This window comes from Stomoxys calcitrans, chromosome 3 (genome assembly GCF_963082655.1).
Source record: "Stomoxys calcitrans chromosome 3, idStoCalc2.1, whole genome shotgun sequence".
NCBI classification, from domain to species: domain Eukaryota; kingdom Metazoa; phylum Arthropoda; class Insecta; order Diptera; family Muscidae; genus Stomoxys; species Stomoxys calcitrans.
The window spans coordinates 71,602,931-71,630,152 of record NC_081554.1 but is presented as its reverse complement, the minus strand read 5'-3'; the positions used below and the strand labels follow the sequence as shown (position 1 = coordinate 71,630,152).

At 38.6% G+C, this 27,222-nt stretch overlaps 1 protein-coding gene across 1 annotated transcript; it reads right to left on the bottom strand.

Moving 5' to 3' along the window:
- Window positions 1–5,935: 5,935 nt before the first annotated feature.
- Window positions 5,936–26,711, bottom strand: LOC106089437 (apolipoprotein D). The gene is made up of 7 exons (XM_059365102.1): window positions 26,589–26,711; window positions 18,915–19,052; window positions 12,639–12,747; window positions 12,446–12,576; window positions 12,221–12,297; window positions 11,899–11,997; window positions 5,936–6,389 (listed from the first exon to the last, which is right to left on the bottom strand). Exons 2-7 carry the CDS (start codon window positions 18,932–18,934, stop codon window positions 6,133–6,135), a joined length of 693 nt encoding a protein of 230 aa, XP_059221085.1. The 5' UTR covers window positions 18,935–19,052; window positions 26,589–26,711; the 3' UTR covers window positions 5,936–6,132.
- Between the last annotated feature and the right edge of the window lie 511 nt (window positions 26,712–27,222).

Below are 27,222 nucleotides of genomic sequence, written 5' to 3'. Positions count from 1 at the left end.
ATGGCTAGTTTTCCCCTATCATACTGTATTTATTTATCCGCTAAAAAAATAAATATTTTCTTTCATTCATTACGTTTATTGCCAGATGTGTTTGTTTGTAGCTATAAAAAATACGAAAAATTTTGATGGAAGCTTTGAGTGAATAAACAAAAAATTTAAATTTGTCCACAAAATTTTGTTATAATTTCAATGGAATATTTAAATTTTCAGCAATAGTTTTCTGCTATTCAATTGTAAAAAAAGTAAAAGCGTGCTAAGTTCGGCCGGGGCCGAATCCTCTCCACCCTCTACCACGGAACACAATTGTTTAGTTTTTTGCCTGGCATCTTTTTATAGGTAAACAAAGAATAAAGGATAAAAATTGCCATGCTTTTGGGTTTATATCAGGGTTTTAACCTGGAAAGCCTAGTGGTGGGCTTGTGGCTTTCTCACTGTGTAACGACAAGTTACCGGAGGCCACCGTAGCGCAGAGGTTTTCATGTCCGCCTATGAAGCTGAATGCCTGGGCGAGACCATCAGAGAAAAATTTTCAGCGGTGGTTTTCCCCTCCTAATGCTGGCAACATTTGGGAGGTACTATACCATGTAAAACTTTTCTCCGAAGAGGTGTCGCACTGCGGCAGGCCGTTCGCACTCGGCTATATAAGGGAGGCCCCTTATTCTTGAGCTTAAAACTTGAATCGGATTGCACTCATTGATAGGTGAGAAGTTTGCCCCTGTTCCTTAGTGGAATGTTCATGGGCAAAATTTTCATTTACCTCTGAGTGCTGGGGTTCAGCTCACCGGGCCAAGGTTCGTAACAGAAATTTTTTTGATCTAGGACTGAGAGTGAATCGCTATATCTAAATATGGTTTGATCTTGACCAAATTCGGCGAAGATTCGGGGAATCCATCGTTACTTACGGTGCCAAAATTCAGTAAGATCTTGTAATAAATGGCATATTATGAGCCAAACAACTTAAAATGGGGGGTCGGCAATGCATTTTTTGACGTGTTTCAAACGGAATGACTGAACTTAGGTATTCCCCATTCTTCGGTGGTGTTTATAAAAATTCCACAAACGAATCAAGTCAAGTTCTGCCGTCTGTAAATTGTTTCGATTACACTACCATGTGTCCAAAAACCACAAAACGTTGCAAAAACTATCGCAATCAAACAAAGTACAAATAAACCAAAAAATATATAAAAACATTTTTACACACACATTGCTGTTGTAACTAAGAAAACAATTTAGCAGTGAAATTGCAGTTTTTAAATGGACATGGAATTCATGATTTTGTATACACTTTTTATACTACGTTTATTGAGCATATCTCACAAAGCCGTTTTCTAGTAAATTCAAAATATGTTGATATTGTGGAGGTGATTTTATGAAACTCAATTGCATGTGTTCTAAATTGTATAGAGGGCTTAACATTTCTTTCATTTTAATTAAAGAAATTTTAAAATGTTCCACCACCAATCGTTCATGTAGGAAAAAGATTTATTTCTGGATACATCAAGAAGAACAAATAACCGAATATAAGATTTACCATATTTCCATTTGTGAACATCAGATTTATTCAGAATATGCCTTTCCCTGCTGGCAACTTCTTATAGCCACGGTAGAAGAGAATGGTTCAATTTTGCATGTTAGATCGAATTATGGTCTGGCCAAACCTAGCACCAACGTCGAGATTACATCGCAACTCACTGTTCCAAAATTCAGTGTAACGGGTAAAAAGTAAGCCATTTATGAATAAAATACCGTAATTCCGGAGATCTGTGTCTTTTTTTATACCCTCCACCATAGGATGGGGGTATACTAATTTCGTCATTCTGTTTGTAACACCTCGAAATATGCGTCTAAGACCCCACAAAGTATATGTATTCTTGATCGTCATGTCATTTTAAGTCGATCTAGCCATGTCCGTCCGTCTGTCTGTCGAAAGCACGCTAACTTTCGAAGGAGTAAAGCTAGCCTATCGAAATTTGGACAAATACTTTTTATTAGTGTAGGTCGGTTGGTATTTTAAATGGGCCAAATCGGTCCATGTTTTGATATAGGTGCCATAAAAACCGATCTTGGGTCTTGACTTCTTGAGCTGCTAGAGAGCACAATTCTTATCCGATTTTGCTAAAATTTTGCTTTGCATGAGGTGTTTTGTTAAGATTTCCAACAACTGTGCCGAGTATAGTTCAAATCGGTCCATAACCTGATATAGCTGCCATTTAAACCTATCTCGAGTCTTGACTTCTGGAGCGTCTAGAGGGCGCAATTACTATCCCAATTGCCTGAAATTTTGCACGACGTGTTTTGTTATGACTTTCAACAACTGTGCTAAGAATGGTTCAAATCGGTCCATAACCTGATATAGCCGCCATATAAATCGATCTGGGATCTTGACTTCTTGAGTCTCTACAAGGAGCAATTCCTATCCGATTTGTCTGCAATTTTGCACGACGTGTTTTGTTACGACTTCCAACAACTGTATTAAAAATGATTCTAATCGGTAGATAACCTGATATAGCTGCCATATAAACCGATCTGGGGTCTTGACTTCTTGAGCCACTAGAGGGAGCAATTATTATCCGATTTAGCTGACATTTTGCATGAAATGTTCTGTTATGACACTCAACAACTGTGCTAAGAATAGTTCAAATCGGTCCATAAGCTGATATAGCTGCCATATAAACCGATCTGGGATCTTGACTTCTTGAGCCTCTATAGGGCGCAAGTATTATCGGATTTGGCTGAAATTTTCTACAACGGCTTCTCACATGACCTTTAGCATACGTGTCGAATATGGAATAAATCGGTTTATAGCCTAATACAGCTCCCCTATAAACCGATCTATCCTATTTTTCAGCCCCTAAAGTGCGCAATTCTTACTAGATTTGGCTGAAATTTTACACTATGACTTTTACTATCGTCTTCAATATTCAATTAAATTATGGTCCGAAATTAACCATAACTGGATATTGCTCCAATAACATAGGAATTCTTTTCTTTTATCCTCTGTTTGCTTAAAAAAGGTACCGTGGAAAGAGCTCGACAAATGCGATCCATGGTGGAGGGTATATAAGATTCGGCCCGACCGAACTTAGCACGCTCTTATTTGTTTCTCCATAAGCAGGTTAAGTTCGATGATGGTCTATATCGGTCTTAGGACCACAAAAACCACATTTATTGTCTGATTTTAAGTTGTGTTAGGCCCTTCGACATATTTCTTCAATTTGGCCCAGATCGGTGCAGATTTGGATATAGTTGCCATATAGACCGATCTCTTGATTTTAGGTTTTGGGCCTATAAAAGGCACATTTTTTGTCCGATTTTGCAAAAATTTGGAACAGTGAGTTGTGTTAGGATCTTCCACATCCGTCTTGAATATGGCCCAGATCGGTTCAGATATGGATATAGCTGCCATATAGACCGATCTCTCGATTTTAGGTTTTAGGGCCATAATCGGCGCATATGTTGTCCGATGGCGTCTAAATTTGGGACAGTTGCTTGTGTTAGGCCCTTCGACAACCTTTTTTAATTTGGCCCAGATCGGTCCAAATTTGGATATAGCTGGCATATGGACCGATCTCTCGATTTTAGGTTTTGGACCCATAAACGGCGCATATGTTGTCCGAAGACGCCGAAATTTGGGACAGTGAGTTGTGTTAAGCTCCTCAACATATTTCTTCAATATGGCATAGATCGGTTCAGATTTGGATATAGCTGCCTTATAGACCCATTAGTCGATTTAGGATTTTGGACCCATAAACGGCACATATGTTGTCCGATGACGCCGAAATTTGGGACAGTGAGTTGTGTTAAGCTCCTCAACATACTTCTGCAATATGGCATAGATCGGTTCAGATTTGGATATAGCTGCCATATAAACCGATCTGTCGATTCAAGGTTTTGGGGCATAATCGGCGCATATGTTATCCGATGACGCTGAAATTTGGTGCAGTGAGTTGCGTTAGGCCCTTCGATATCCTTCTCCAATTTGGCCCAGATCGGTCCAAATTTGGATATAGCTGCCATATAGACCGATATTTCGATTTAGAGTTTTGACCACATAAAAGCGGCATTTATTGTCCGATGTCGCCGAAATTTGGGACAGTGAGTTATGTTAAGCCCTTCGACATACTTCTGCAATATGGCACAAATCGGTCTAAATTTGGATATAGCTGTCATAAGACCGATCTCTCGATTTAAGGTTTTAGGCCCATAAAAACCGCATATATTGTCCGATGTCGCCGAATGTTGGGACAGTTGGTTGTGTTAGGCTCTTCGACATTCTTCTCCAATTTGGTTTAGATCGGTCCAGATTTGGATATAGCTGCCATATAGACCGATATCTCAATTTAAAGTCTTGGCCCCATAGAAGGCTCATTTATAATCCGATTTCACTGAAATTTGACGCAAGACCAATATATTGTTGTACACAATTGAACAATGACTTGTAAAGGGTGATTTTTTTGAGGTTAGGATTTTCATGCATTAGTATTTGACAGATCACGTGGGATTTCAGACATGGTGTCAAAGAGAAAGATGCTCAGTATGCTTTGACATTTCATCATGAATAGACTTACTAACGAGCAACGCTTGCAAATCATTGAATTTTATTACCAAAATCAGTGTTCGGTTCGAAATGTGTTCATTCACCGTTCAGCGATGAGGCTCATTTCTGGTTGAATGGCTACGTAAATAAGCAAAATTGCCGCATTTGGAGTGAAGAGCAACCAGAAGCCGTTCAAGAACTGCCCATGCATCCCGAAAAATGCACTGTTTGGTGTGGTTTGTACGCTGGTGGAATCATTGGACCGTATTTTTTCAAAGATGCTGTTGGACGCAACGTTACGGTGAATGAACACATTTCGAACCGAACACTGATTTTGGTAATAAAATTCAATGATTTGCAAGCGTTGCTCGTTAGTAAGTCTATTCATGATGAAATGTCAAAGCATACTGAGCATCTTTCTCTTTGACACCATGTCTGAAATCCCACGTGATCTGTCAAATACTAATGCATGAAAATCCTAACCTCAAAAAAATCACCCTTTATTTATAAGTATTTGATCCAAATCGGAACATATTTCAATGTAGCTGCTATGGGGCATGAGGTATGCATCTTTCACCGGATTTTGATGGGTATCCAAAGTTCAGCCCGGCCGAACTTAACGCCTTTTTACTTGTTTTGTTTCGCTTTATAAAAAATTTAAATCTACGATCCTCTCTGAAGGGGGATGTAGGATTTCATCCAAAAATACTTTCTTGTTTTTCATGCCTTTATATAGGGGGATTTTTTTGAGGTTAGGATTTTCATGCATTAGTATTTGACAGATCACGTGGGATTTCAAACATGGTGTCAAAGAGAAAGATGCTCAGTATGCTTTGACATTTCATCATGAATAGACTTACTAACGAGCAACGCTTGCAAATCATTGAATTTTATTACCAAAATCAGTGTTCGGTTCGAAATGTGTTCATTCACCGTAACGTTGCGTCCAACAGCATCTTTGAAAAAATACGGTCCAATGATTCCACCAGCGTACAAACCACACCAAACAGTGCATTTTTCGGGATGCATGGGCAGTTCTTGAACGGCTCCTGGTTGCTCTTCACTCCAAATGCGGCAATTTTGCTTATTTACGTAGCCATTCAACCAGAAATGACCCTCATCGCTGAACAAAATTTGTCAAAATTTGAACACATTTCGAACCGAACACTGATTTTGGTAATAAAATTCAATGATTTGCAAGCGTTGCTCGTTAGTAAGTCTATTCATGATGAAATGTCAAAGCATACTGAGCATCTTTCTCTTTGACACCATGTCTGAAATCCCACGTGATCTGTCAAATACTAATGCATGAAAATCCTAACCTCAAAAAAATCACCCTTTATTATAAATTTGCAACTTGCTTGTTCAGAGCCTACATGAAGTCATTAATGCAGAATATACTGTAAATTTGTAATTATATTTTATCGTAATACAATAATTGAAAAATACATTGTGATATTTATTTTGTTCAGAGCCTTACAATTGAACATTTTAATTAATCAATGTAACTCACTCTAGAATATATTAGTACGAACAAAGGACACAAATGATATAAATAATTCCAATATGCGCCTGATGAGGCGACCAATTAATTCTCAGGCAATCTCATATACACTGGGTGTTGTTGTCGAGCTCAAATCAAAGTTCGATTGATGCGATACAGTGGATGCGGCAGCATCTTGGTCAGCAGTGTCACTGCCTGCATTATCATGAGCATTGACATCGGGGCAATCAGTTTGTGTGGATGTCATCATGAAATCCTCTGACAAAAGATTATCCTTCAGAATTTGTTTAGCTTGTTGTATGGCCTCATCTGTAGGTTGACGTTGACGAGTTAAAATCCAAATAATTTCTGCAATGGGAGAGTGAAAAAGAAAATCGATTATTTACAGTTTTGCGCACAAAAAGTTTGGGGGCAATTTGTTATGATTTTCCCATAAATCGTCTTTTTGAGCGGAACTCAAAGTCTCCACAGTAATTAATTGCCAAAGCTTAAAGCAATTATATTAATATAGATTTTCCCCTACCAGCCAAGTTGGAGGTGGGCATGGAATGATGCTGGGATTTCATATTGTTTGTAATTGTTTTTATGGATTGCATAATTAATTACGCTTAGCCCATTTTTCAATTTATTGCAAACGTTTCACTGGGCACGAGAAAGGCATGAAGCAGTGAAGAGGCTGGAGTAAGCGGTGCACCGTATATTACAAATGATATTGCAAGTGATAAGAATATTTTAATTTACGTATATGTGTATGGAATATGGTTAAAAGCCATTTGCATAATTACAAATGGCACAATTGTTGTGAGATTATGAACAAACATTCAACCATTCAAAGTTAATTAAAAATATAAAAAGTTCTTTACTTTGAAACTGAATTTGTAAAATTATGCCATTTCCACAAAATACTGGCGAAGACGAAAATAATGGATGTGCCTCCACCTGTTGTCGAAAAAATGTATTTCGCGAAGGAATATAGGTAGCTCCATCTGGTGGTGGGCTACCTTATCAAAGTCATAACAAGCTTTCCATTAGGTGAGTTATAGGGACACTCTCACTGGTAGTAGGGTTAGGTTATATGGCACGTTGTTGCTAGCAGCTTCTCTCGGAGACCTTAAGTCTATAGCGTAGCTGACACCAAGTGTTACTAGTTTGGTAAGATAGGAATAACAGCAACATGATATTCATTTTATTGACAGCTCACTACATTGTTTAAATGCCACCCAAAGCATTTACTTTTGATTTTATTCGAAAAACATTTATTAACAAATAAAAGCGTTCTAAGCTCGGCCGGGCCGAATCTTATATACCCTCCATCATAATTCGCATTTGTCGAGTTCTTTTCCCGGCATCTCTTTTTAGGCAAAAAGGATAAAAGATAATATTTGCTCTGCTATTAAAGCGATATCAAGATATGGTCCGGTTTGGACCACATTTAAATTATATGTTAGAGACCTGTGTAAAATGTCAGCCAATTCGAATAAGAATTGTGCCCTTTGGGGGCTCAAGAAGTAAAATAGAGAGATCGATTTATATGGGAGCTGTATCAGGCTATAGACCGATTCAGACCATAATAAACACGTATGTTGATGGTCATGAGAGGATTCGTCGTACAAAATTTCAAGCAAATCGGATAATAATTGCGACATCTAGAGGCTCAAGAAGTCAAATCGTGAGATCGGTTTATATGTGAGCTATATCCGGTTATAGACCGATTTGGACCGTATTTGGCACAGTTGTTGGAAGTCATAACAGAACACTAGTCAGACAAAAAGTGCGGCATGTAAGGGTTCAAGAAGTGAAATCGGGAAATCGAATAATATGGGAGCTATATCAGGTTATAGACCGATCTCCCGATTTTTGGTTTTGGGCCCATAAAAAGAGCATTAATTACCCTATTTCGCTCAAATTTGACATATTGCCATTGGCTTAAGAGGAGTTTGCAGGATGAGGCGTCCCCCCAACACATGTCCCCAAAATAGGTTATTAAATTTGTATTCTACTCCCAAATACCTTTATTTGAGCCCCATATTGCGGTGGTCACTAAAAAAATTGCTGTTTGTGGGGTATTTTGGGAAAGGGGTAGACGCGCAGAAAATTGGTCCCGAAAATGGGTATCAATTCTTGCTCTACCCCGCAATACCTTTCATTTAAGCTCCACATTGACATGGTGGGTACATATGCCCGATTTAGGGATGTTTTGGCGATTGGGGTGGTCCGCCAAACACTAAGCCCAGAAAATATATCAGCAACGTACTCTATTCTTATATATCTATATATCATTTATTTAAACCCCATATTGCCATTGCCCCCAAAATTGGATAACAAATTCGTTTTCTAATCTTATTTAAACTCCTTATTGCAAAAGTCAGCAAATACAATATGTCCGGTTCGGGGTATTGGCCCTAAAAACTATGAATATTTAGTTCCACTTTCTTTAAGACCCAAATTGTCTTGGTGAGCAAATACGTCCTATTTGGGGGTTGTTATGGTGGTGGGACGTCCGCTAGACAGTTGGCCCCTAATGTTGATATCAGTTACGTTGTCTACTCCCACATACCATTAATTTGAGCCCCATATTTCCATATTCGGTAAACATGATCGGCTTGGGGGTTGTTTTGGGGGATTGGCGGCCACTCAGTGAGTTGGCTTTGAAAATATATATCGGATTCGTGCTCCACTTTAAAAACCCTTTTATTTGAGCCTCATATTGCTATAGTCAGAAAATGCTTACTATTTGGGTGGTGCTATGGGGGCGGGGTGGCCCCATAGACACTTTTCCCGAATATTGATATCAAATTCGTGCTTTACTTCCAAAGATCTTTCATTTGAGCTCCATATTGCTATGGACGTAAATTTGTCCCCTTTGGGGGATGTTTTTGGTGAGAGGCGTCCCCCCAAACACTTGGTCCCATATTTGGATATCAGATTCGTATTCTACATTCAAATACCTTTTATTTAAGCCCCATATTCCCATGGTCAGCAAATAAGTCCAGTTTGGGGGAGAGTTTTGGGAAAGGGGATGGACTCCCAGAAACGTGGTCCAAATTTGGATATCAGATTCGTATTTTACTCGCAAATACCTTTCATTCGAGTCCCATATTGCCATGGTAGGTAAATATGTCCGATTTAGGGATGTTTGGGGGCTTGGGTGGTCCCCCTAGCACTAGGTCCGACAATTGGATATCAGATACGTTTTCTTATCCTAAATACCTTTCATTTGAGTCCCATACTGTCGTGATTGGTCTAAATATATGTTTGGTGGGTTTCAGGATGGGGCGGCCCCCCTAGGTACCCCATCCGAAATTTGGATACCAAATTTTTATTTTTAGGGTACTATATGAGAGCACACAGAATTTCGCTTAAGTCGCTCCACCCATCTCCGAGATCTGGCGTTTCTGAAAATTATGGTAAGGGGGAGGGTCCGCCCCCATTCAGATATCAAAAAAATGTAGTACCCTATTTTCACCACGGTGTCATTATGAGCCATCTGTGAAAATTTCAAGAAAATCGGTTTAGCTGTTTCTCAGTCCATAAGGAACGCATAAACATACAAACAAACCTACAAACAAGCACAAATTGATTTTTATATATAAGAAGATTAATAAAGGAAGGGGCGGACCCTCAACTCCGTTACCCTAAAAACATCACCTAAAATCAAAAGTGGACCGATAAGGACAATATGGGTATCAAATGAAAAGTATGCGGGAGTAGATAACGAATCTGGCATAAAAATTCATGTCGAAGTATAAGGGGTCACCCCACACCCACAAAAACGCCCAAAATGGGCACATTAGCCAATCACGGATATATGGTACTCGGTTTGTTTGTTCCGTATAGACTGAAATTTCCGTATAGACTATAAAAATTATAGATTACGAATATGGTCAGGAAGTAGGAATAGGCTTTATAATTTGTTGATAACGGAAGGGGGCAGACCCTCCACCGTTACCCCAAAAACACAACCCAAAATCAAAAGTGGACCGATCGGGATAATATAGGTACCAAATGAAAGCTATTGAGTAGTAGAATACGAATATGGTATTAAAAATTGAGTTTAAGTACCCATTGGGTCGCCCAAACACCAAAACTCCCCCAAACAAACATATTAAACGTTCATTTCAATATGGGGCTCAAATGAAAGGTATTCGGGAGTAGATTTCGAATCTAGCATACAAAATCAGATCGAATTATACATGGTCACGCATGTCTGAGGTGCCATACCTCCCCTAAAGAGCACTTTTCATTACTCTAATTTTTAAAAACACTGGGAATCGAGCAATGGTAAACTTTTCACACATCAATGAGAGCTTTCCAATTCAAGTTTAAACTCAATGAGAAGGGACCTTTTCTTGTAGCCGAGTCCGAACGGCGTCCCACAGTGCGATTCTTCTTTGGTGAACATTTTTTTAATAGCCATGCCTCGCAAATGTCGCCAACATTAAGAGGGGATAACCACCGCTTTGTCCGATGTTCTCGCCTGGATTCGCACGTGTTCGCCGTCATAGGCTACAATGGCACGAATTCGATATCCACATTCAGGGCGAAGTGTCCCCACCCTAAAAAGATATTGGAGAGTTAAAGAAGGCGCAGCAAAGCGGGCCCGATTGGGCTAGTCGCCTATATAAACTGATATCCTGTTTGAAGGTCTTTCTCCCATAACTTGTCCATTTATTACCCGATTTTGCTGCAATTTGGTACAATAAGCTATGTTAAACCCCTGCACATCCCAGAATATCACATATATAAGGTCATATTTGGTTATAATTGCCATATAAATCAATCTACCGATTTACGGTCTTGAATTCATATAAGACCCATCCATTACCCGATTTCATTGGAATTTGAACAATGAATATATGAAATAAATTTCACCGGATTTGCACGAAATGTTATTCGCATAAATACTCGAGGTGGTAGCTACCGTGGCGCAGAGGTTAGCATGTCCGCCTGTGACGCCGAACGCCTGCGTTTAAATACCAATTTTCAGCGGTGGTTGTCCCCTTGCTAATGCTGGCTACATTTGTGAGGTATTCTGCCATGTTAGAACTATTCTACGTGGTGTTGTCGCTATGCGGCACATCGTTCGGACTTGACATAAAAAAGGAGGCCCCTTATAATTGAGCTTAAACTTTAATCGGACTGCACTCATTGATATGAGAGAAGTACTCACTGGAGGCCACCTTTGCGCAGAGGTTATCATGTCCGCCTATGACGCTGAAAGCCTGGTTTCGAATCCTGGCGAGACCATCAGAAAAAATTTTCATAGGTGGTTTTCCCCTCCTAATGCTGGCAACATTTGTGAGGTAATATGCCATGTAGAACTTCTCTCCATGGAGGTGTCGCACTGCGGCACGCCGTTCGGACTCGGCTATAAAAAGGAGGCCCCTTATCTTTGAGCTTTAAACTTGAATCGGTCTGCACTCATTCATATGTGAGAAGTTTGCCCCTGTTCCTTAGTGGAATGTTCGTGGGCAAAATTTGCAAATTTGCATATTTTTACTCACTGTTTATTTGTGGAATATTCATGGGAAATGTAGTATAGTAGAAGTACTCGAGGTATTCAAAGTTCGTCCCCGCCGTATTTAATACCCTATTACTAGTTATAAAAGTTCCAATTACGTCCACATAACCTACTAATTATGTATTGTCCGGAAAGTCAATCTGCACAATATAATCGTCGGTGGCATACCAAAGGAAATAGTCCAGTATTGATCCGTGTGCAGCACTTAACGTGACTTGAGTTCTTTCTTTCAGGTAGTCTTTCATTTTTCTCATCAAGTACCTATATACTCTCTATGTGTTATGGTGAACCAAATATTTTCAATGTTAATTTCATTTTGGAAAAAAGTATACTTACTGGTATGAGCGAATGAGCTGACATTTTTGCAGCTGTAAACCACAACCCAGTTGTCGTAATCGGTTCCCAATACCAGATAATTGGGTTCATCTGCAGTTTCTGTAAATAAAAATTTGAAATAGATTGTTACTTGTTGAAGTAATGAAAAAATCCATGGTTGAGAGTCGGACGAAGTTTACTCCAAGATTTTATTTATGATATCGATTTCTCTTTTACCATTCATGAATTTACAAGGCTGTTAGAGTAAATGTACTATTAAGGAATTCTCTGTAAGGATTATAATCCATAGACTGAATAAATAAATACTCATTATATTACATACGATTTCTGAAGGCTACAGCTAGTTGTCCTGGAGCGATCACTTTGGCAGTTCCTTGAACGCTATGCGATTTGTTGATACTGAAAACATAGTGCGAAAAATATTAATTCAACTGTCATCAACAACATTAAACGAATATTCCAATAAATCCTTATTAAATGTAGCTACTCATTAATTATATCAAAATAAAAAAGGATCATTAATGCATTATTATTCATAATGACTTACACGACATATGTGCCAACATTTTTAACAGCCACTGTGCCATTTCCATTGTTTTTGTATATCGCATATTGACATTTTTGTCCGGCTTCCCAAATGAAAGGATACTTTGAATATTCGTACCAGATGCCCATATACTGTAATTAAATGATTGTGAGCAATAAATAAATTGTGTAACTATATACTGAGCAATACTGACCCTATCCAAATCAAATGTATCAACAACTTTGACTTCTGGGCAAGAATTGGGAAAAGGCACCTGACATATTGCGGTGTGATACAGTGCAATCACTAGGAATACAAGTAACCTGAAATGATAACAGAATAAAACTAATTACAAAACGGTTAAAGAGGATATGACAATTAACCATATGATATACATATTATACCATATCATATAACAGAACTCGTATGGTTATTCCTATCATACTACTATACTATATTTATTCCCTTCACCATAACGGTAGTACAGAGTTTCATAACTTTTTTTCGTACGTATGCAACGTCAATAATGTGAATTGCTATGGACATTTTATTGGTCCAGGTTTATTGTCTTATTGAAAACAAGTAAAAGCGTGCTAAGTTCGGCCGGGCCAAATCTTATATACACCATGGATCGCATTTGTCGAGTTCTTTTCCCGGCACCTCTTCTTAAGCAAAAAAGCATATAAGAAAAGATTTGCTCTGCTATTAGAGCGATATCAAGATATGGTCTGGTTTGGACCACAATTAAATTATATGTGGGAGACCTGTGTAAAATGTCAGCCAATTCGAATAAGAATTGCGCTCTTAGGGGCTCATGAAGTTAAATAGAGAGATCGATTTATATGGGAGCTGTATCGGGCTATAGACCGATTCAGACCATAATAAACACGTATGTTGATGGTCATGAGAGAATCCGTCGTACAAAATTTCAGGCAAATCGGATAATAATTGCGACCTCTAGAGGCTCAAGAATTCAAGATCCCAGATCGGTTTATATGGCAGCTATATCAGGTTATGAACCGATTTGAACCTTATTTGACATAGTTGTTGAAAGTAACAATAAAAAACGTCTTGCAAAATTTCAGCCAAATCGGATAGGAATTGCGCCCTCTAGAAGCTCAAGAAGTCAAGTACCCAGATCTGTTTATATGACAGCTATATCAGGTTATAAACCGATTTAAACTATACTTGGCACAGTGGTTGGATATCATAACAAAACACGTCGTGCAAAATTTCATCCCAATCGGATAAGAATTGCGCACTCTAGTGGCTCAAGAAGTCAAGACCCAAGATCGGTTTATATGACAGCTATATCAGGTTATGGACCGATTTGAACCATACTTGGCACAGTTGTTGGATATCATAACAAAACACGTCGTGCAAATTTTCATCCCAATCGGATAAGAATTGCGCACTCTAGAGGCTCAAGAAGTCAAGACCCAAGATCGGTTTATATGGTAGCTATATCAGGTTATAAACCGATTTGAATCATACTTCGCACAGTTATTGGATATCATAACACAACACGTCGGTCAAAATTTCATTCCAATTGGATAAGAATTGCGCACTCTAGAGGCTCAAGAAGTCAAGACCCAAGATCGGTTTATATGGCAGCTATATCAGGTTTTGAACCGATTTGAACCATACTTGGCACAGTGGTTGGATATCATAACAAAACACGTCGTGCCAAATTTCATCCGAATCGGATAAGAATTGCGCACTCTAGAAGCTCAAGAAGTCAAGATCCAAGATCGGTTTATATGGCAGCTATATCAGGTTATGGACCGATTTGAACCATACTTCGCACAGTTATTGGATATCATAACAAAACACGTCGGGCAAAATTTCATTCCAATCGCTGTTGAAAGCATTCTAACTTTCGAAGGAGTAAACTGGTGCTTGAACATTTTCACAAATACTTTCCATAGGTGTAGGTCGGTTGGAATTGTAAAAGGGTCATATCGGTTCATGTTTTGCCCAAATTGGTTCATAACCAGATACATCTGCTATATTTGTCATCTTCAGAAAAAAGACCTAGAAAACTTAATTTTTCTCCTATGGCTTCGTAAATAGAAGCGCGCGGACTACACAGGGTCTTGAATTTTTGCGCCCATTTAAAATTTGAATTTGAATATTTGAGCTCAGCTATAACCATTTCAAAGACTTATCTCTATCCGTTCTCAAATGGCATATTTTTATTAGTTTTATTTCGATTCTATTCCATTGCGAAACGCTGCTTGCCATTGACCAATCGATTTTGATCATTAATCACTATGAGGTTCATAGCCTTAAGTACTGTATAATGAAATATGAAATTCGAAGAAAAATTAAATGACTTCATTTCAGATAATCATTTTATAGAACAGATTAATCATTTCGGCGTTTTAAAATTGTATTTTCTAGCCCTTAGAATATTGTATTTCATTGCTGATGTAATTCAAATATTGTTGTTTGTAATTAAATATTACTATTTATTCTTTGGAAATCATATTTATTTTTAACTAAAGTTTCTCAGACTAGGAAGGAAAATATTCTTAATGATATTTTTTTATATATACAGATAGTTTTTACACTGATAAAATTTCAATAAATCTGAGGCGGCCCTGCCCTGAGCTAAATTTTGTCTGCATATAATATCATAAATATGAAATGTTGTTATTAAAGAAAATTTTACAGAAATTATGTGTTTAGAATAAATTTAAAATAATTTTTCTTTAGACAAAATATTTTTTCGTGGGGTGGAGGCTCGGTTCCGGTAGCTCCACCCCCACTGCATTACATTCCTGATGACAACTATATACACATATAGTGCGATCTTAACCATACTCGGTACGAATGTCGAGAGGCCTAACGCAACTCATTATGTCAAATTTCAAATCGGATCATAAATGTACCTTTTATGGACTGAATACCTGAAATTGGCAGGTGGATCTATATGGGGATTTTATAGTTCCGATTTAGCTATGTCCGTCTGGCTTTCTGTCCACCTTAATTTGTGTAAAAAGTACAGGTCGCAATTTTCATCTGATCGTCTTAAAATTTGATACAGGCTATTTTTCAAGCCGAAGCCTGTTGAATTTGGAAAAAAATCGGTTCAGATTTGGTTATGCAAATTGCAAATTTTGCCCATGAACATTCCACTAAGGAACAGGGGAAAACTTCTCACATATCAATGAGTGCAGTCCGATTCAAGTTTAAGCTCGATGATAAGGGGCCTCCTTTTTATAGAAAACCAGAGGGGAAAACCACCGCTGAAATTATTTTCTGATGGTCTCGGCAGGATTTGAACCCAGGAGTTCAGCGCCATAGGCGGACATGCTAACCTCTGCGCTACTGTGGCTTCCATATACCAGATTTGGGTATAGATCCCATATATATGTTTGTCCGATTTGCAGTAATAATGCCAACAAGTAAAAATGAGTTAAGTTCGGCACGGCCGATATCCACCATCAAGGAAATAGTAATCATCCTATTCTATTATAACTGCACTACTATATTCATAGTTATATCTAAATAGAAACTGGTCTCGATCATATTTTATTCAGGTCCCGAGAACTCATATGCAAGTAACAGTTTCAGCGAAATCTGGCAATAAATTCGCTTTTTATGGAATTAAGACCCTAATTGGAAGATCAGCCTATATGACAGCTATGTCTATATAGTCTGATCTGATTCATATTTGGGTCGGAAGGCTTAAAACAACTCACTGATTCAAATTTCAGCGAAATCGGATAATAAGTAAATCTTTTATGGGCCTCAGAACTTTTATCGGCGTATCGGTCTATGTGGCAGCTATATATAAACATAGTCCGATCTGAAGCATATTTGGGTCGGATGTCGGGAGGTTTAAAATAGCTCACTGTTTCAAATTTCAGCGAAATCGCTTTTATGGGCTCGGACCCTTAACCGGCGGATCGATCTATATGGCAGCTATACCTATACCGATCTGAACCATAACTAACTCGGATGTCGGGAGGCTTAAAACTACTCACTGTTTCAAATTTCAGAGAAATCGGGTAATAAATGCCGCTTTTATGGGCCTTAACCGTCAGATCGGTTTATATGGCGGCTAAATCTAAATATTTCCCGATCTGAACCATATTTGGGTCTGATGTTAGGAGGCTTTGAACAGCTCACTGTTTCAAATTTTAGCGAAACTCATCTTTTATAGGCCTTAAACCTTTAACTGGCAGATCGGCCTATATGGTAGATCTGGACCATATTTGTTTCGGACGTCGGGAGGCCTAACACTACGCTGTTTAAAATTTCAGCAAAATCGGATGAAAAATAAAACTATTATGGGCTGCAGACCCTTTATCGGCAGATCGATCGATGACAGCTTTATTTAAATATAATCCAATCTGATCCATATTTGGGCCAGATGTCGGGAGGCCTTAAACTGCTCACTGTTTCAAATTTCAGCGAAATCGGAGGAAAAATATATCATTTATGGGCATTCGACCTTTTATCGCCAGATTGGTCTATATAGCAGCTGTATCCAAATATGGTCCGATTTGTCCTGTTCAAAAACTTAACCTGCGTTCAGCAAAACGACTTATTTGTGCCAAGTTTTAGATCAATATCATATTTTTGAAGGCTGTAGAGTGATTACAACAGACGGACAGACGGAGGGACAGACGGACGGACGGACAGATGGACGGATGGGCAGATGGACAGATGGACAGACGGACGGACAGATGGACGGACAGACTGATGGACGGACGGACAGACTGATGGACGGACGGACAGACAGATGGACGGACGGACAGACAGATGGACGGACCGACGGACAGACGATGGACGGACGGACGGACAGACAGACGGATGGACCGAGGGACAGACAGATGGACGGACGGACAGACAGACGGATGGACAGAGGGACAGATGGGCAGACGGATAGACGGACACACGGATATCGGACACGGATATTTAACGACGATTCTATGATGATTTAAAGGACTGTTGGACGGTCTGACAGACAGATGGACGGACAGATTGATGGACGGACGGACAGACAAATGGACGGACGGACGGACAGACGATGGTTGGACGGACGGACAGACGATGGACGGACGGACAGACAGATGGACGGACGGACAGACAGACGGATGGACGGAGAGACAGATGGGCAGACGGATAGACAGACACACCATCGTTAAATCATCTTAGAATTTAACGACGATTCTATGATGATTTAAAGGACTGTTGGACGGACGGACAGACAGATGGACGGATGGATGGACGGACAGACAGATGCACGGACGGACAGACGGATAGACACACGGACATCGTTGAATCATCTTAGAATTTAACGACAATCCGAAATATATATATATACTTTGTATGGTCGGAAATGGATATTTTCATGTGTTTCAAACGGAATGACTAAATTAATATATCCCCAATCCTATGGTAGTGGGTATCAAAATAATGATTTGTTAACCGATTCTCTTGAAATTTTGTAGGAAGGATTTCCTCTTAACTCTCGACATTACTGGTGAATTTCATCGAAATTAGTTCTGATTTAGATATACATAGCTGCTATGTATGTTGATCGGTCGATTTTTACTTCGAGATCGCTCGATTTTTACTTCACAGAATGCGAATTTTATAACCAATATATTGCCAAAAGTTTACAAAACGCTTACTTCGACGACTACCATAATATTTGAGAATTTTGCTTGAAATCGGTTCAGATTTGAATATAGCTCCCATATATATTTGTTCGTCCAATTTTGAGAAATGTTGCAATAAAGTGCTCATTTGTTAAACGATTCTCTCAAAATTTGAGAGGAAGGATTATCTTATGACGTTATGACATTTATTGACCAATCTGACCAAAAATTTTGTACAACACTTTCCTCGTCGACTTCCATAATATCAAAGAAGTTTGGTCGAAATCGGTTCAGATTTAGATGTAGCTCCCATATGTACAATATATGTTCATCGGATTTTGAAATATATTGTATAAAGATCTCAATTACTAAACGATCTACTCGCAATTTGGCAATAGGGATTTTCGTATTACTCTCATTATTACAGATGAATTTCATAGAATTCGGTTGAGATTTAGATATAGCTGCCATATGTATATCGCGTTGTGCTTTAGGAAAGCACAACGCTTTCCTCGACGACTTCCACAATATCTGAGAAATTTGCTCGAAATCGGTTCAAATATAGATGTAGCTCCCACATTCGTCAGATTTTGGATAATTTTCAATAATATTGTCATTTGTCCACCGTACTTATTACAGTTTGCTCGAAATTTGATACGGGTTGTTTAATAACCCATCTAAAAACATCCGCCGAGGTTCATCACAATTCGTTCGGAATTGGATGTAGCGCCCACATTGTACTTATAGGGTAGGTGTATTATACAGTCGACACCGCCCAACTTTTGTCCGTCCTTACTGATTTAATCTTACAGAAACCCGTTATAGGCAAAGATTTTTTTTATATTTTATCAATAACATAAATCAATGTATCTCACCTTTGGCTACCAGTCATCATTTCGATAGCTTATACAAATCTCTTCTCTTCTTATGGATTTTTTACTTTTCCAATTGTTCAATTGAGCTCTTTTTTGTGCTCTTTGTATGTTGTATTTGTATGATTTATTTACGTTATCCTGTAAGAAAAAAGAGTTTTAATTTAATTAAAACGGTTTATGGGTGCGTTTTAAACATTCTGGTCTCATTTTTTGTTGCATTTACAATGCCAAAGTCATATATTGTTGCAATGAGTAATGACAGTGTGTGGATAATAGCTTAGACGATGTTTTTCTTTTTTAGGTAAATTCATCAGAGTCGGAGAAGTAATGAGACGATAGCTAAAATTCAAACTGATTTGATACTTGAACTATAAAACTATAGTCCTTAAGTCCAAGTGAAATAATGTAAAGAGTGATTTTTTTGAGGTTAGGATTTTCATGCATTAGTATTTGACAGATCACGTGGGATTTCAGACATGGTGTCAAAGAGAAAGATGCTCAGTATGCTTTGACATTTCATCATGAATAGACTTACTAACGAGCAACGCTTGCAAATCATTTTCAGTGAATCATTTTCAGTGAAATCATTTTCAGTGAATCGACAAATTTTGTTCAGCGATGAGGCTCATTTCTGGTTGAATGGCTACGTAAATAAGCAAAATTGCCGCATTTGGAGTGAAGAGCAACCAGAAGCCGTTCAAGAACTGCCCATGCATCCCGAAAAATGCACTGTTTGGTGTGGTTTGTACGCTGGTGGAATCATTGGACCGTATTTTTTCAAAGATGCTGTTGGACGCAACGTTACGGTGAATGAACACATTTCGAACCGAACACTGATTTTGGTAATAAAATTCAATGATTTGCAAGCGTTGCTCGTTAGTAAGTCTATTCATGATGAAATGTCAAAGCATACTGAGCATCTTTCTCTTTGACACCATGTCTGAAATCCCACGTGATCTGTCAAATACTAATGCATGCAAATCCTAACCCCAAAAAAATCACCCTTTATTTGTGGATTCCCCATCGAAATACCTCCATCAATATAACGATCCGGTATTTCAGTTAGTAGCGGGTTTGGATTACTCGTGATTTCGACTTCCACCAGAGGATTTAATCTTTTGTTTCTGCGGTTCAAATTGTATTAAGATTGTCCTAGTGAGTTTGCTTTTAGTGAGTGGTAGTCTACACTACACCCTAAACCTTCCTTCACTAGTCGTTAATAGACTTTAGGTCTGGATTAATGGCATATAAACCTTGAATATTCCATTAGGGAACAAGAGGCACTTCTCTCATATCAATGAGTACTGTCTGATTAAAATTGTAGCTCAATGATAGGGGGTTGCCTATCAAATGCAAATTTGCCTATGAACATTCCGTTAAAGAAGTAGATCCTACTTTTGCAAGATCGTCTGCTCTACAATTTCTCTGTTGCCCAGTGATTTAATGGCTGCCTGACTGTCTGAATCGATATGTATGCCAACCTTCGCTAAGACATTATAGTCAGCAGAATTTTTATTCCCACCACCATAGGATGGGGGTATACTAATCCAGTCATTCCATTTGTAACACCTTGAAATATTCGCCTAAGACCCCATTGAGTATATAAAGTCTTGATCGTCTCGACGTTCTGAGTCGATCTAGCAATGTCCGTCCATCTGTCGAAATCGCGATAGCGGTCGAACGCGTAGAGCTAGCCGCTTGAAATTTTGCACAAATAATTAATATCAATGTAGGTCGTTGGGGATTGCAACAACCGGTTCAGATTTAGATATAGCTCCCATATAAACCGATCTCCCGATTTGACTTCCTGAATCCTTGGAAACTGCAATTTTTGTCCGATTTGGCTGAAATTTTGCATGTAGTGTTCCATTACGGTACGTCTTTGGAGTCCATGGCGCCTCTTTGTGGAGCATTCTAAGCCCTATTCAAGGCTTCAGATCTGTAGCTCCACTGGAAACATCGGTTAATATGAGAGCAGAATTAGGTTATCGGCCGATTTAGACCATATGTGGCTCGTATAATGCAGGTCATAGGAGAAGTCATTGTACAAGATCAGTCTACATAAGAGCTATATCAGGTTTAAGGCTCATTCGTACCATATTTTGCAAGTATGTTGGAGGTCAAGGTAGAAGTAATTACGGCGTAATCAGATAAGAAGTGCGCTCTCTAGAGGCTGAAGAAGTATAATCGACAATACTTGGCACATATGCAGAAGGTCTTAGGAAAAGCTATTGCACAAAACTTCTATCAAATTAATATACAAATAAAAGCGTGCTAAGTTCAGCCGGGCCCAATTTTATATACCCTCCACCATGGTATTTGTCGAGTTCTTTGCGCAGTATCTCTTTTAAGGCAAACAAAGAATAATGAATAAGAACTGTTTTGGTATTGGAGCTATATAAAGTTTTAGTCCGATTCGAACCATAAATGAATTGAATGCTGAACATTGTAGAAGTCATTGCACAATTAGTGGAAGTGGTACCAAAACATCGCGTGCAAAATTACAGCCAAATCGGAGAAGAATTGCGTCCTCTAAAAGCTGAAGAAGACAAGACCCATTATCGATTTATATGGCAGCTATATCAGGTTATGCATCGATTTGCGCCATACTATTGTACATACAGTTTCAAAACACCCCATGTATAATTTCAGCCAAATCCGATGACAGTTGCACCCTTAAGCGGCTCAAGAAATCAAAATCCAAGATCTGTTTATATGGTAGCTATATCAGGTTATGGACCGATTTGAACCATTCTTGGTACAGTTGTTAAAAGTCATAGCAGAACACTAAAATTCAAGCCAAATTGGATATGAATTGCGCCTTCTTAAAGCTGAAGAAGTCTTGGATTATATGGCAGCTATATCAGCTTATGCACCGATTTTGATAATACTTGGCACAGTTGTTGGAAGTGATACCAAAACTCCAGTGCAAAATTTCAGTTAAATCGGACAAGAATTGCGCCTTTTAGAGGCTCAAGAAGTCAAGACCCAAGATCGGTTTATATGTCGGCTATTTCAAAACATGGACCGATTTGGCCCATTTACAATTCCAACTGACCTATACTAATAAAAAGTATTTGTGCAAAATTGCAAGCGCCTAGCTTTACTCCTTCGAAAGTTAGCGTGATTTAGGGCTGGACCGACTTAAAGTGTTATGAAGATCAAGAATGTATATACTTTATGGGGTTTTAGACGCATATTTCGAGGTGTTACAAAGACGATGACGAAATAAGCTTGGTCAATTCTCAGTTTCTCAAACATATATCTGGGTTTCTTTTCCACAATAACCTTATGTAAAAATATTAATGATTTGGTATTAAGAAGATTGTTGAAACAAAGTCCAAATAGAGAATCTACATGTTGCGAAACATACTGACTCCTATTTAAACCCTACACATAACGGACTATACTGTTAAAAGCTACATTCAATTTGCAGAGACTCGAAGAATCGCAATTCGAAACAAGTAAAAGCGTGCTAAGTTCGGACGGGCCGAATCTTATATACCCTCCACCATGGATCGCATTTGTCGAGTTCTTTTCCCGTCATCTCTTCTTAGGCAAAAAAGGATATAAGAAAAGAGTTGCTCTGCTATTAAAACGATATCAAGATATGGTCCGGTTCGGACCACAATTAAATTATGTGTTGGAGACCTGTGTAAAATTTCAGCCAATTCGTATAAGAATTGCGCCCATTGGGGCTCACGAAGTAAAATAGAGAGAACGATTTATATGGGATCTGTATCGGGTTATAGACCGATTCAGACCATAATAAACACGTTTGTTGATGGTCATGAGAGGATCCATCGTACAAAATTTCAGGCATATCGGATAATAATAGCGACCTCTAGGGGTCAAGAAGTCAAGATCCCAGATGGGTTTATATGGCAGCTATATCAGGTTATGAACCGATTTGAACCTTATTTTACACGGTTGTTGAAAGTAACAATAAAATACGTCATGCAAAATTTCAGCCAAATCGGATAGGAATTGCGCCCTCTAGAAGCTCAAGAAGTCAAATCCCCAGATCTGTTTATATGAAAGCTATATCATGTTATGGACCGATTTCAACCAAACTTGGTACAGTTGTTGGATATCATAACGAAATACTTCGTGCAAAAATTCATTCAAATCGGAAAAGAATTGTGCCCTCTAGAGGCTCAAGAAGTCAAGACCCACGATCGGTTTATATGGCAGCTATATCAGGTTATGGACCGATTTGAACCATACTTGGCACAGTTGTTGGGTATCATAGCAAAACACGTCGTGCGAAATTCCATTCCAATCGGGTAAGAATTGCGCACTCTAGAGGCTCAAGAATTCAAGACCCAAGATTGGTTTATATGGCTGCTATATCAGGTTATTGACCGATTTAAACCATACTTGGCACAGTTGTTGTATATCATAACAAAACACGTCGTGCAAAATTTCATTCAAATCGGATAAGAATTGCGCACGGTAGAGGCTCAAGAAGTCAAGACCCAAGATCGGTTTATATGGCAGCTATATCAGGTTATGGACCGATTTGAACTATACTTGGCACAGTTGTTGGATATCATAGCAAAACACGTCGTGCACAATTTCATTCCAATCGGATAAGAATTGCGCACTCTAGAGGCTCAAGAAGTCAAGACCCAAGATCGGTTTATATGGCAGCTATATCAAAAGATGGACCGATATGGCCCATTTACAATACCAACCGACCTACACTAATAAGAAGTATTCGTGCAAAATTTCAAGCGGTTAGCTCTACTCCTTCGGAAGTTAGCGTGCTTTCGACAGACAGACGGACGGACGGACGGACGGACAGACGGACGGATATGGCTAGATCGACATAAAATGTCGCGACGATCAAGAATATATATACTTTATGGGGTCTCAGACGAATATTTCGAGTAGTTACAAACATTATGAGGAAATTAGTATACCCCCATCTTATGGTGGAGGGTATAAAAAAGTTCACAACCATGTATCAAACCTGGAACTAGGAGTGTTTTCGCCAAAAGAATTCGGATATTTATGGGTGTTAAAGAGTTTGATATCTATAAAGCACGAAGCTTTGCATAAATCTGCTCGGCTGTAACGTTAGCATGATCGGACCAGCTCAAAGAACTGTTAAGAAACCACGCCTAAATTCTTCGCACTTTATACAATATCAATCCTCTGACCGTTAACGTAAAGATCCGGTTGTTGCATAATGAAATTCTTGGTTTTGTGAAGAACCAAATATTTGGACCTTCTTGGATTTAACAACAAACCATTTGCAGTAGCCCAGTCATAAACAAGATGAAGGTCCATGTTTAGTTTACTTATGCAGTCGTGTACATTGTCCACAAAGCCGCTTTGAAAAATCTCCACATCATCAGCATACATCATAACCTGACCATGTGCTAGTTGACGAGGCAAGTCGTTCGCATATAACGAATAAAGAAATGGATCTATAATCGAGCCTTGAGGAACCTCCTTAGGTACGAACAAGGGGTTAGATAATATATTCTTTGCGCATACAGACTGCCGTCTATCGCTCAGATACGACATAATAGGACTCGTTACCGTTGATGTGAAGTTACAAAAATTCTGCAGTTTCATGCACAAATTCAGATGATCAATTGTGTCGAAAGCTTTGAAGTGATCCAAAAGAACCATCGATGTCATTTCTGATTGATTCAGCCACTTCAACCAATGCAAATATGATCAGAACGGAAGCCGGACTGTTTTTCTGACAACAGGGACTCTAGGTGAAGATATACCTACATCTGTCCATGAAGGAAAATCTTAGAGAGATAGCATAGAATTAATATCGGTCGATAATCAATGTTGGATTTGGGAATGGGGATAATCTTTGTATGCTTCCAAATAATAGGATACACAATGGAGCTCAAAATTTAATTAAACAGGTACGTAAAGTACTGTAGGAGATATGGCAGTAACATTCGTACAAATTTAGGATCAAATTGGAAAATTGCAAATTTTGCCCATGAACATTCCACTAAGGAACAAGGGCAAACTTCTAACATATCAATGAGTGCAATCCGATTCAAGTTTTAAGCTCAATGTTAAGGTGCCTCCATTTTATAGACGAGTCCAAACGGCGTGCCGCAGGGCGTCACTTCTTTGGAGCGAAGTTTTACATGGCATAGTTCCTCACAAATGTTGCCAGCATTAGAAGGGGAAAACCACCGCTGAAATTTTTTTCTGATGGTCTCGCCAGGATTAGAACCCAGGCGTTCAGCGTCATAGGCGGACATGCTAACATCTGCTCTCGGATCAACTCCGCTCAAGCCAATCGCATTTGACTTAAGACGGACAAAACTCTCATAAACTTCATCATGGCTAACACATCTAAACTCAAAAGGACTGCGGGCATCAAAAACGAAAGCCTGCCCCTCATCATCATTGTAAAATTGCGTGTCCGTTTGTATACCGGGTATACTTACGAAGGTCCTGTTGAGTTCATCTAGATCCCCATGGTATCGAGAGTTTGACTTGGGTTTACCCACTTCGCTGTCATGTATCACCTTCCACTTACTCTTCGACTCCACTGCGCAATCAAATCTTGAAGAATAATACTCGATTTTAGCCGCATTAATAAAACTGTTAACTTTCCTCCTGGCTTCTCCGAATTCTTCTTTCAACTCTGGAGACTTGGAACGCTTCCATCTACTGTAAGCCAAGTCCCTGTCCCCGATAAGCGCCTTGATTCCTGAATAGAATCATGGCTTTGTGTTGGCCGAGGACCTTTTAATCCTTATTGGAACTGTTGCATCATAGAGACGTAAAATGTTATCCGTCATGAAAGCCGTCTGTTGATTGACAGTTAAAAGTATAAATGAGTCATCCCAAGTCACCTGGTAGATCATACCAATTAAGTGTTCATAATTCAAATTTCTTTAGTCATGTTAAAGTATGCCCTCCTCTTCCTCCCGCAGAGCAAAATCGTAGGCGAGGTAAATCAGATCATGCTTAGAGAAACATGGAACAGAAATCTGATCGTACAATGATATCTTCAAAGAATTATTGATAAAGAACAAATCTAAGAGTGTAGACTTTGCATTTGAAATGTGTAGAGTTTGCATTATTGGTGACGAATAGACCAAGTGTCAACATAGCACCAGTCAGAGTTGAATCTTTAAGTAAATTCGAGTTAAAGTTCACAGTTATTATAACATCAGTATAACCCATTGTTACGGACTCTAGTACAATCTGAAGCTCATGTAAATCAATCGCAATATTCGGACAGAAGTCCGCAGATGTATTAGAAATTGGTTCGAAAAACTAATTGTCCATTAATTTCTTAAAATAAGTTTGAACTTACTACAGAGTAGGTATATAAACTACGGAGTAGGATATCAAAAAGTTCTGTCCGGTTCAAGTCCGTACAATCGTACACGTATTATAGGAGAAGCGTTAATGACACTTAAGTGTGAAATAAATAATCCGACACAGTGATTGGCATTCAATGTTAAGATGTGACTCACAAGACCATGCTACACCTTTTAAAACCTTTAGAGTTGTTGTTATTCCAATGTTAAATTCAGTCAATTGAAATTACAATACAGTAAACTATCTCAAGTTGTATTTCACAACACTGTACAAATTGTAGTAGGTAGCTAGTTTTTTGTTAAATATCTCTATTTTGCCACTTTGTATTGCACATTACACATTGTGTTTGTGTACCTTTTATTTAAATTTTTTTGTTTTTTGTTATGTGATGATATTTATTATTTCACCGCCGCTTTTAATTTTTACGCACTGTTTCGCCGCTCCGTTATTGTCGGTGTTATTTTACAACTGAAACAATTTCCATGATTCTGCTCATTCTTTATAGAACACAACCGGTTTAGTTGCCCATGTTGCAAAAATGCCATAAAGAAAATAAAAAATTAAATAAATTGAAAACAAAAACAATTGAAATATGATGCACTCACTCTTTATTGAATGGAAATGGGGCAATGAGTTTATGTTGTCTTTATTTGATTCAATTTAAAATATGTATTTATTAAAGATATTGCGAGATCGTGTTGTGATGTTGAGAGAATATAGTAGGCAGCTTATCAATTAAAGATATTTGTCAGTATTCTGTATGAAAAGAACCATTTGAAGAATATGCAGAAATTAAAATAGAAAAATTTGGATATAGCTCCCATATATATGTTCGTCCGATTTGCAGTAATAATGTAATCAAATGGTCATCTGTTAATCGATTCTCTCAAATTTAGCAGAAAGAGATGCATGGCGGACTGTTTGGAATCCCTGGATAGGCTCCGGGCCCACGTTGTGACGCTGACATGGGTTCCTGGACATGAGGGGA